Source organism: Tachyglossus aculeatus, chromosome 7, assembly GCF_015852505.1.
Source record: "Tachyglossus aculeatus isolate mTacAcu1 chromosome 7, mTacAcu1.pri, whole genome shotgun sequence".
NCBI classification, from domain to species: domain Eukaryota; kingdom Metazoa; phylum Chordata; class Mammalia; order Monotremata; family Tachyglossidae; genus Tachyglossus; species Tachyglossus aculeatus.
Window position 1 is genome coordinate 31,327,422 of NC_052072.1, and position 12,845 is coordinate 31,340,266.

General features: G+C 40.0%; 1 protein-coding gene across 1 annotated transcript in view; it reads right to left on the reverse strand.

Annotated features, from left to right (window-relative positions):
- RSBN1 (round spermatid basic protein 1) overlaps positions 1-12,845 on the reverse strand; it is a 53,007-nt gene that overhangs the window by 17,508 nt on the left and 22,654 nt on the right. The window contains 1 exon segment of the mRNA XM_038748777.1: positions 2,879-3,552. Coding sequence (XP_038604705.1) covers positions 2,879-3,552 — 674 coding nt within the window.

Below are 12,845 nucleotides of genomic sequence, written 5' to 3' on the forward strand. Positions count from 1 at the left end.
GATGAAAATGCAAGTGGAAGCACTTGGAAGAAATTTTAGTACCAAATAAATCCAGTCAGTTAAATGTCCACTATGTGCAGAGAATCCAATCAATGGTATTTAGAGAGCTTACTGTGTGCAGTGCATTCATTTATTTATTCAATGGTATTTATTTTATACATTCAATGGCATTTGGGCGTTTACTATGTACAGAGCACTATTCTAAATGTTTGAGGCTGCACTAAGCACTTGAGAGAATTTAACACAATAGAGTTGGAAGACACAAACCCTGCCCTCAAGAAGCTTAAAACCCAGAAAGGGAGAGAGCAAAATACATTACAGGTAGGGGTAGCGTATAAGGACATGTACACAAGAGCTGGGGTGAATATCAAAGTGCTTAAAACCCAAGTATGTAGGCAACACAGAAGGGAGGATGAATAGGGTGGGGGCTTTCTCAATTTATAAGATTCTAGTCATTATGGCTATAATACTTATTTTTGAATACAAACCTTTACCTTATAACTAAAATGAGTCATTTATTTCTGAAGGTAAAACATTAGGAAGGAAGAAATTCTACTCATAGTTAACAGAACACATATACTGGCTTTGTTTTCATTAACTACTGCAATTAGCCAAGCATGATCTCAACTCCTATTAATTCATTCGCCCCAAAACACTGCACTATAGCAAAATCCACTAGTTGAAGGTGTAGGCAAATCTGAATAATAGTTCGCTAGATTGATTATTTAGTTCCACTAGAGTTTGAAAATAATTTAGATGTTGTAATGAAGAGCCAGAGCTGCCACAGCTAAGTTACCTGCACTCTAAGGCCCTTGGGATGGATAGAGACTTGTAGACAGTTATGGTATTTTAAACTGTAACCTCTGGTTTGTTCTTAGAAAATTAATGCCTTTACAAGACCTGAGGTAAGTTGTTGGAAGAGTCATATAATTTTTAGCTCCATTAAAAAAAAAAAAAGGACAAAAATCAGCAGGGAATTTTAAAAACTGTCCATTTATTTATGCAGAGACTCTTGGTAAAAGAAGTTTGCTATAGAGAGCCCTAACCTGAAACTGATATAAAAAAGTCACCCTTATGAAACTAGTAGCATTATTTACCTATTACTTTTCAGACACGTTTGCTGCCCTCCAGGACTTGCTGAATCATTTTTAAAAAAACGTTTCCGTGTGTTAAGTGTGCCCTCAGCCACACCTTCCCTTGTTAAATAGAAATTTATGGAAAATGGACTTAATACCAGGAGTGCTGTTTTTCAGCCCTTTCCTCAGAACTTCATAAAAACCCAAGTTTCCTTAAGCTTTACTGGGCAGAAACCCCTGGAAGAGAAAAACCAAAAGCTACTACAAATTCAGCACTTCGGTACCTGATTGTGGTAACGAGGCCAAAATCCAAGACGAAGCCATTTATTGCACATCGTGTTCCAACATCGTCTTGGGCCGCCCCATCTCGCGACCTCTCCAGATTGGCGGCTCCTGCTCTCTCTACTGCAGAGAGAACTTAAATTAGAGAAGTTCAGAAGTTTATGAATCTAAACGGGATACTGCCCTCTTTGGAGGCAGTGGTGCTAAGAATTGATGAAAAGACTCAAGGGAAAGAGTTCAGGTCAAAGTAAGTGGCTTGGAGGCACAAGAACGATATCATGCCACGAACTGAGCTACCTAAAAAAGGGCTGTGTTAATAATTATCCAGAAATTGGGAACTTGGAAAAAGCAGGATAAGTACTGGAATTATTCTTCACAATTAGTCGTCCCTACGGATGAGGATTCTTCCTTAGTATCTGTAGGTTTTCTAACAGCAACTAACCCATTATGTTTGAACATTAAGAGAAAAGGAAAAAGGAAAAAAAAATACTTGGAGTACAGACCTCATTTCTGTGTCCTAGAAATGAGACTTAAAAAAAAATCACCTTAGTCATAACAAAAGGTACAAAAAGGGGAGCATTTTTCCCTGCTGACTTAAGCCTGTCTGTCCAAGCAAGGCTTTAGGAAGTACTTTCGCTTATGAGAACGCTGGTGGAAGGAGCAGATGCTTTGGTGGTCTTCCTAGGGACACTTCCATGTCACCTGAAAGGGCTATATTTCCAATGACTGACTGCCAACAAGTTACGGGATGAAGAGTGACAAAAATGCTAATGGAATCCTGGCAGACAGAAAGGCTAAAAACCATTGAGTGTTTCGTTATGCAGCACAAGATAAACTGCACTATGGCTTTCGACTTCTTGACCCAATCACAACACCAGAAGCGGTAATGTTCACAGAATATTTAAAGCCGCTTTAGATTTACTTTGAGTTGATCGTCACATGTAGGAATTATACTTTATGGACAGAGTTCCCACCTAGCGTATCATTCCATCGTTATTTATTAAGCGCTTACTGTCTGAAGAGCACTGTGCTAAGCGCTTGATTTGTAAGTTACCACTAAATTTGCAGAACTCTCATTTCAATTAAATAAAACTTCCCCCAGGCCATCCATAGAGAGGTGCAGGGTCCTAGCTTCTGGGTGAGGGGACCTAACCTCCTACCTCCCAAGCTGGGCCCATAAGCCTTTGCTTCTCGAAGCAAATTTGATGTGTCAACAGCCAATTTTATTGCACTGAGGGGATTTGCCACTCAAGAGGATGGTAGCGAGAATCCCCTGATGTGCAGAGACCACGATAATTGGCCCTTGCCCCCTCTCTAGAGATGACCCTGACGCGGCTCCTCCTCAAAGAGCATATGCTTCAGTAGTTAACATTTACAATAACTAAGCCTGGAATATTGAAATGGAAAAAAAAAATTCTCAGTGAGCTTACATGCTTACATCAAGGGAATAAGGAAATTTGCTGTGCAAAAGTTTGAGACACTCAAATGCACTGGTTGGTCACTTAATGCGGTCAACTTACCTGAGTGTGAAAGTTTGAAATTGTTGTTGTTTCGATATCTTTCTTGCCCAGAATTTCCATCTTCACTGGAGTGTTGGGAAAATTGAAAGCAAAGTAGTCCAGGAAGTCTGGCAGATATGCAGCTGCTCCATGCACGATCGCTAAAGCGTAGTATGCTGCATTTTTTTCATTTTCACTGAACGTCAAAGCCAGGAACTCCTCGGCAAATCTCTCCATCTCCACTGGAGACAAAAATGAGAGTTCATCCATGTAGGCATGAAGGACCAGAGCCCCACCATTAGACTGGTGCTCCTCATGAATAAAGTTACTAAATTTAGTGCCTGTTTTTAAGAAGCTGCTACGAATAGAATGCTCCTGGTGAGTCATAAACGGGGTTTGCACTCCCTGGGGCACTCTGTATTCTTGCATGCCCAAATTCAATCGGCACAGCTGCTCATCCTTCAGATACCTGAAGGATTCCTTGCTAACTTCTGAACTGTTGTTTACTTGCCCTTGGGTTAAGATCTCCTTGTTGATGCGGGTCAGGCCAGCACACACAGTTTGAACTTCTTTGTTGTACATTTTAAGGCGTCTCCCTCGCATGTCTTCTCGGTGTTTCTTTTTCTTTTTCTTCTTTATCTTCTTCATCACAAGGTCATCCACTCTCTGGGCTTTACCGTTTTCATCAGGAGTTTCTGGCCATAAATGATGAAAAGGAAACTGGTATTAGAGTTGTATCATAACAGGATGAGTCTCAACCTTGATTTGTTGGCATTTTTTTGCCTATCTATGGATATAGGCATCTGGGAGCATATAATAAAGACAACACTCCTGCCCTCAGGGAACTTGCAATAGATTGGGGAGAAAGGTAGGTACAAGTTGTATGTCCGGCATGAGAACAGGGGAAAAGACAGATACATCAGGTCAGAAGAACCAAACAAAAGAAAAAACACAACCAAAATCACACAAGAACTAAAGATGGTTTAACATGGGCATGAACAGTGTGGATGAGGATAAGATGGGGAATATCTCCTGGTATGGGCAGGGAACGTGTCCAGGAATTCTGTTATACTGTACTCTCCCTAGAGCTTAGTTGGGAAATGGCACGACATAGTGGATAGAGCACAGGCATGGGAGTCAGGTCATAAGCTCTAATTCTGGCTCCGCCACTTGCCTATGTGACCTTGGGCAAGTCACTTCACTTCTCTGGGCCTCAGTTACTTCATCTGTAAGATGGGGATTGAAACTGTGAGCCCCACGTGGGACAGGGACTGTGTCTAACCCGATATGCTTGTATACACCCCAGTGCTTAGTAGAGGTCCTAGCACCATACTAATGCCACAATTATCAGTAGTAGTACAATGCTCTGCACATAGTAGGTGTTCAGTTCAATAAACACCACTGATTGACTGACTGGAGGAGTTGGCTTTCCCAAAGATATACAAAACAGGTTTACTAAAAACTCTTTGTCCTCAAAGCTAAGGACTGCTTCATTTCCATTCCCTTTTGAAATCAACAGATTTGTCCCAGTTGTGACAATTATAATTTAAAACCTGGGTAAAGATAACACTGCATTCTGTTTACATCATAAAATTTAAGGTGTGTTTAAAATTAAAGTTCCCACATATTAAAGAGGGCTGAATATTAAGTAAACTTTTCCATTGTTTCTATTTCTATTCTAAGTATACATTTTTAAAATATGAACTTTCATGAGTTGGAAAGTATGAGAAAATGATGCCAGCAATTCCTCATGAATATTACAGAACAGTTTTGTAACCTCGGTCTGGCTGGTATTACGGCATATCACATTCTGCTATCAATCTCCAATTTACTAGAGAGGAACCACACTCAGCCACAGGATCATATCATTTATTTATTCGTCGGAAGCTGGAGAAAGCTGACAAGTAGAAGGTTTAGATTTCAAATTTACACGACTCCCATTCTTGGGTTGAAGTGGATAGACCTGTGTGATTACAATGCAAAGAAATCACAAGTAAGCATTTTCTTGCGGTGGTGGGGAAGAGCAGAGCAGCCTTTGTTTTATTTCATTTGCTTTTATACAAGTCAAACTATATATATATATATATATATATAGCTTGATATTCGAGAGAACACAGTGCCAACACCGTCCAATGTCATGTAGTCACAAACTAAAGGATGGTATTTACAAAGCAGAAAATGTTTGCTACTCATTGGTCTTTTCAGCCACACCTAAACACTGACAGTGCTTCAGGCAATGGTGTTATCTCCAATATGAACACAATTATATCTAGAGTTAGGAATAATGAAGTCTTTTGAGTGATTCAGTGACTGAAATAGGTGTTGACCATGTTAAAAAACAAACAAAAAAACCTAACTACACTAGGTCTTTTAAAGTGAAGGCCCAATAGTCATTCTAGACTGTGAGCCCACTGTTGGGTAGGGACCATCTCTATATGTTGCCAACTTGTACTTCCCAAGCGCTTAGTACAGTGCTCTGCACACAGTAAGTGCTCAATAAATACGACTGATTGATTGATTGATTCTGTAACATGTGGTTTGTGTTACTGAAGAACTGAATTAAGAAGCAGCATGGCTGAGTGGAAAGAGCAGGGGCCTGGGTGTCATCCTGACTCTGCCACTTTCCTGCTGTGTGACCTTACACAAGTCACTTAACTTCTCTGTGCGTCAGTTAACTCTTCTAAAGTGGGGATTAAGACTGAGCTACTTGGCACTGCAGAATGGCTCCTGCAATATTCACCACCACTAAACCCAGAGGGAAGTAAGGCCTGGTGAGCAGAGAAGTGATCTTGCAGACTCTCACTCTAGTTACTCCTTGAACTTCTGAAGATGCTTATATGTGAATCTGAGTGTTGAGGAATTTGGCTGAGATTTGTAATCAGATTCTTGAAATCATAGGCAATATGATACATTTAAAGCTACAAAATTAGACTAAGCTAGTTCCTGAAAAGCAAATCAACCCTACAAGTCTCAAACATCTAATAACAAAATAAATCAATTCTGAAGGGGTGTCATTTTTGGCTTCGGTACTTGAAAAAGATAGTTCAACTCTTGTTACAAATTGTCATTTGTGTCAAGTAGGCTTGAATTCTCCCACACGCTCTAAGTGTTTCCAAGCAAAAAAAGAATGTTAATGACATTAAAGCATATACATAAATTAAAGAATACTGAATTATTAAAACACCTAATATATTGAACAATTTCCTAATATAGTGAAAAATTTTGAGGGAAAACTCGTTTTAACATGCCAGGAAAAAGATAGTTGTGTTGCAAAACAGATCCCGTTACTTTTAAGCTTTCAGTCAGAGGAATTTACCGCAGAGCAAATGAACTCTTTTGTAGATCAACACTGACATTAATACTAAGAAGGAGAATGCTTGAATTTTAACATTTTCTTTACTTTTCTAAAACGCTGGTCTGGGTTCTTAGCGTGTGGTCATATCTCTTTTTGCCTGCTCGATTTTGTTTGTATTCCCGCTCAGTTAGCTTTCAGCACTTAAGTTACATGGGGAAGAAAAGTGGTCATTGTGCCCTAACCCATACTTACCATATATCGTAATAACAAAGAAACCTACAGCAAAACTAATTATCTTTTTGAACCTGCACAAGTCCTCTTCATTGACAACAGAAGCAATCAAGAATTCACCGCTAATTCTCAGATACTGATTCTACTATTACAATGACAAATACATGGATGTGACCCAAGCCCAATTCCCTAGTGCCCCCATACTGCTTGATTCAGGAAATTATGAAGATTTATCTTATATCTACCCCTGCACTTAATACAGGCTCTTAGCACTAAGTGCTCAAATACCATAATATTTATTTAATTTAGGGTTCCTGTATGTTGAAATAAGCCTGTACAAAAACAGGCTTCAAATTAAGACAAAAGGCATTTACATTTCTAAGCTTTACACCCCACTTCAACTTTACAACGGTAGCTTCCATTTTGGAAGCCAGCTCCAGAGGCAGTGCATGGGAACAACATGGAAGTGGGGAAAGTTTTAAAAAAATGCAGGGGAAAAAGAGTGGGAGCAGCTGGGGAACAGGTTACTCTATCACCAGAAGGAATTACAAAATAGGCACAAACGCACTGATTTACTTCAAAAATGAGGTGGAATCTCTTTGACTACATAATGAAGCCATACTACTCACTTATAACTGACTGGGCACACAAGTCTACGTTTTGGGAAAAAAAAAAAAATGGGTACCCCACCTTGGATTAGGAACCAATGCCCCTTTTGTAACACTGTTCCTATGAAAATATTGTTGCTGACTTAAAATGCAATTCTTGGTAACCAATAGTGCCAAAGATAAGAGGACTGCCTATTTTGTAAAGCAAAAAGGACCTATGAAAAGCACTCCCATGACTCAAAAGCATTTTACCAGTGAACAAATTAGCTTTCTGAGGCAGCATCAAAAACCGCATACAACTGAGATATGATGCACAAGGCTACAATACCGCAATTCTTTCTTTATCCATTCTTTAGGCTCCTCCCCAACCCCGCCAGAACAATGGTGTATGAATCATCCTCAGTAATTGAGCCTTTCTGGTGTCAAGATAAATTGTTTAGGAGTTAGATCAGGAAAAAAACACCCCTCATTTTGTGGGAGACTATATTTACTGTTAAAAATGTTTTAAACTAGAACGGAGGTCTTAACTGTAACTTGAGACATATTAGTCACTTTTACTTATGTACCAACTCAATCTTGGATTCTGATTGTGATTACATCTTCTGGTAAATGATGTTCCTCTAGACTGTAAGGACTTTTTCTTGTTGTTGTTTTTTGGGTTTTTTTCAATGGAATTTGTAAAGTACCAGGCACTGAACTAAGTGCCGGGGTAGATACAAGATAATCAGGTTGGACACAATCCATGTCACACATGGGGCCCACAGTCTTAATCCCCATTTTACAGGTGAGGCACCAGGTCACCCAGGAGACAAGTGGCAGAGTCAGAATTAGAACCCAAGTCTCCTAACTCTCAGGCCCCTGCTCTTTCCAGTAGGCCACGCTGCTTCTCTTTGTGGGCAGGGAACTTGACTACCAACTCTGTTGTACTGTCCTCTCCTAATAATAATAATAATAATAACAATAATAATAATGACAACAACTGTGATAGGCCCTTACTGTGTGCCAGGCACTGTATTAAGTGCTGGGGTGAACATAAGCAAATCGGGTTGGACACAGTCCCAGTCCCACATGAGGCTCACAGTCAATCCCCATTCCTCAATCCTGAGGCACAGGGAAGTGAAGTGACTTGCCCAAGATCACATGGCAGACAAGTGAAAGAGCCGGTATTAGAACCCACGACCTGAATCCCAGTTCTGTGCTCTATCCACTACACCATGCTGCTTCCCAAGCATTTAGGAACAGGCTCTGCACACCTTAAGAGCTGAATAAATAACACTGATTGAATAAATGTTATCCATTAGAATTGTGATCTTTTACAGAAAAGAGGTGACAATACTTTAATATTTAAATTCACATTTGAATATTATGTTTTAATATTTCATAGAGTTGTTTCCTCTTTAATGAAGTTAGTTTTCCATTTAAAACAAAAACCTCCTGATGTGTAATTAAGAAGTTAAAGTTACCTAAACAAAAACTTTCCTAAGCCAGAGAAGTTCGAGATAGTTATTGCACTGAGAGCCTGTGATCTTTAATTTTTAGCTTTAAATTCTCTAGAAAAATGTGTGGAAACAATTCTGTTGTGAGACCTTGCCACATGTTTGAGAGTCATGCTGTGACTGTTTTAGTGCATCATATGGTGCTGTTTCCAAAAGCTGAAATTACAAGAATTTCAGTGACACCGGATTTACGTTTGCTAATATGACTAATTCCTCCATCATTTATACAAGTTCACTGAATAAACTGCCTTCATCAAATAAAAACAACAAACACTTCAGTTTACTTGAGGAGCACTTAAATAGAAGTCCCAAAACACTGGGCTTCGAGGAGGTCAACCAAACTCTGCTCAAGCCAGACCAGGTTGGCTACAGGCCTACAAAGTGGTTAAATTTCCAAAGCTGATGGAATTGTTGAGTCCCACCCAGAGTTCTACCTCTTGCTGCCCATCTTTGGACCATTTCACTAGCACCAGAATGAACAAGGAGAGGGGACACGTAGTTTTCTCATCTACCGGCTACTCGATGGCCGAAACTGGGTTTGGGATCTAGATTTCAGTTACCTATAGGCCGTGATCACCACTACCCCCAAATAACCGATAGCTGACTAAAGTTTTCAGACGTGTCACTAGCTTATTCAAATCACAGAAGCTTTCCATGATAGGATCTCATTGATATGCTCTATGTGACGGCAACACCGCTCTAGTCTGGGCAATGGGTCAAAAATGGAAAGAAAAAAAAAAGTAAGAAAGTCTGACTCACCAGGACACGCATATGAGCAGCAACGTGAATTATAAGGGCATTTCTATGAGTTAATAACACCAGTAAAGAAATGTTTTGGTTTCTTAAAATTTATTTGTTGCATATTTAGAGGTTCTTTCAAAGAAAAAAAGTGTGGGAGCGAGGTTAGCATAAACTTGTGACAGTTACGACAAATGGCATTTATGACATTCACAAGTTAACATCCTGCTTCAACTTATCCACATCACCTCCTTTGTGGTACTAACTTTTTTTTATCCACCTACAGTGTGGCCCTGGAGGTAAGCTGGATATGTTGACCTTTCACGACTGTCTGGCTATCAGGTAGGCCCTCCCTCAGGTTTCTCCTCCTCTAAACTTCCTCCTACCCCCCCATCACAGCTTTTAAAATATTTCTGGGTGGATAAAGAATTCAACGAGAAGAATCTCAACCAGAGGATGTTGGAGTTGCTAACTTCACATTCCGAGTAGTTGATGGAGAAACTCATTGGAATGGGATGGCAAGAAATGGCAAGTGAAGAGGCGGCAACCACAACTGAAGGGACTTTTCCATGACAGTGTCGGCAAGGGTTAGTTTGACATCCGGGAACTGCATGTTCTACGGCTAAGCACTGCATGTGCCACCATCAGTGAATAGGGGCAGATACAACATAAAGGGCGGATCCAACATGAACAGCTGCTACCAAGACATTCACAAGGAAGTAGGAAGACTGTCTGCCCAAACTTCCTTGGACACTGAGAAAGCAAACAAGATTTCTGAAAAATCAACAGCACAGACTCTGGAGAAGACCCCAGCCAAAGACCCTTTAAAAAAAAAAAAAATCCCTGTAAGACTTTCGTAGACCCATCCGTTAGTCCAATTTTTGTAAATACGGGTTTAAAGTTTATCTAGCTGTTTTGATCATTTGTACGGAGGATAACGCTTATTGTACAGGTCTCTACTATATTTTTAATTTGCGCGACGTCGGTGATTGCCATGTGCAATATAAACACATTAAAATAGCTACATTAACTCATCTAAAAACGATGAATAAAATTCTGGCTAATTTTGGTAAAAATTGGTTACTGACCTCAGCCAAATACCACGTCCTCCATTTATGGGATCATTCCTACTTAAAATATTTTGACTAAAGATGCAGCATTTAAATAGCAAATGGGGTGCAAGCCTGAGGACTGCCCATAATACGGGATTTCTAGTCGAGTGAATAACTAGGGACATTTTTTCCATAAGACAGTTCCTTCGTAAGACCAGGCAAGCAGGTATCTCAAAGTCTTGATATAGAAAAACTATGAATATAGAAAAACGTACAGAAAATATGGGTTTGAGCCTATCAGATAAACACAGTGAGACTGCACATAGATTAAAAAGCAAAGTATGTGTGAAGTACATTTTGACTTTCCAGAAAAAAGGATGACTAAATATACTGACACACAAAGTATTACTATGTAATAACCTCTCTCCATCTGATGACGGCAGTTAAATGTCTACAATAGCTTCACCGTCCATTATGCCTACAAATTACAGCTTAATTCCTACAAAGGAATAAACTGGTCAAAAGAAATATGTCAGCAATGTGGCCTAGAGGAAAGAGCACAGACTTGGGAGTCAGGAGATGGGTTCTAATACCAGCTCTTCCATTTGGCTGCTGTGTGACATTGGGCAAGTCACAACTTCTCAGTGCCCATTTCCTCAACTGTAAAACTGACAAGCTACCTGGTTCCCCATACCCCTTGGATTGTAAGCCCCATGTGGGGAAAGGGTGGTGTCCCATCTGCTTAAATTATATCTACCTCAGTGCTTAGTACAGTATCTGGTAAATAGTAATTAACGTAAATGACCATCATTAACCCAGATTAATATGTTTTGGAATTTGATTCATCTCTTCCCTTTACCCTCACCCATTAGCTTGCTCCAAACATTTGAAGGTTCTGACAAAAGCAGTCTGAACAAACATAACGAGGGTACAAACGCATCCTGCTCCACGTTGCCTTGAACAACAGAGTATTTAACTACAACCCTTGCTACCGGATTGTTTACAGCCACGCACTGCTCACCCAGTTTTGCCCTAACATGTGCAATCACCGGGCATTTTGGCTAAAAAGTTGTTACGCAACAAGGAATGTCCTCCTGACAGGCCAGTTTGACTACGGCCTGAAGGATGAAAAGAAGCAGTTTGTAGACAAATGCACAGCATTGAATGAAGTCTAATACACATTACAACACAACAAAGAATTGGCTATAGAGAAGCAGCATGGCCTAGAGGAAAGAACACAGGGCCTGGAAGTCTGAGGACCTGGTTCTAATCCTGGCTCCTCTACTTGCCAGCCATATGACCTTGGACAAGTCACTTAACTTTTATGTGCCTCAGTTTCCTCGCCTGTAAAATGGGGATTCAATATTTTTTCCTCCCTCCTAATTAGATTGTGAGCCACCTCTTATGGAACCTGATTATACTAAGTGCTTACCAAATATTACTATCATGCAAATTTTCTTAATATGGGAGATTGCAAGAATGGCACTCAGTGAAATATGAGAACAGGGTGCATTGCTATACAATTTTCTACTGGGTTCCAGGCCGCAACAGGTGTTGTATAACAACAGTGACAAGTCAACAATCACTGGATAAATATTGTAAACAGAGAGCAAAGAGTTCTGAAAAGAACCTCTCCAGTTTCATCAGTAGATGAAGCAGCAAACAGTCCTGCCATTTTGACTCTAATAACTCCAAATCTACCAAAGACCACCAAGGGGAGCAGTGTGGGCTAATGGTCTTGTACTCTCCCAGACGCTTAGTACAGTGCTTTGCACACAATACATGCTCAATACGACTGAAAGAAAGAGCAAGGGCTTGGGAGTCATAGGACCTGGGTTCTAACCACAGCTCTGCAACTTGCCTGCTGTTATGACCTTGGACATGTCATTCCTTTGTGCCTCAGCTTCCTCAACTGTAAAATGGGGATTCAGCGCCAACTCTCCCTCTTAGACTAGGTGCCCCACCTGGGTCAGGGGATGTGTCTGATTTGACTTTCTTTTATCTACCCCAGGGCTTAGTACTTGGTACACAGTAAGTGCTTAATAAATACCATCATCATTATTTTAATCAAATGTGCACTGTAAAAGGTGCTTGAAGAAAATACAAAAGAACCTTACAAACTACATGTGGGCAGGACATGCAGAACAGAAAAATATAAAAACTCCAACCCTAACAGTTACTAGTAAAGTCCACAATATTTACCAAGTAGTAGGGATCTTCGAAATAGATTAGTTGGCAATCTTTCTATGGCAACCTGACTGACACTTCAAAACATTCTAATTTTCTCTTATTATTGAAAATATTGGGCATATTACAATTTTTGCACAGCTTCCACAACCCTTGGGACCAGGTGTTGGCAAGGAGGAGGATGTGTTAAATATTTATACCAATTTTCCCCTATTTTCTATATTTGTTATAGCTGTCATCACCATTTCAAGGAATTTAACCACTCACTCACATTTATAATACTGTACCTGTGGGAAAACAACCTGCTATAAAATGCTCTGGCTAACACTTGGCTTTTCATGAACTGACCTATAGATTTGGCTAGGGTTTGCCTACTCATTA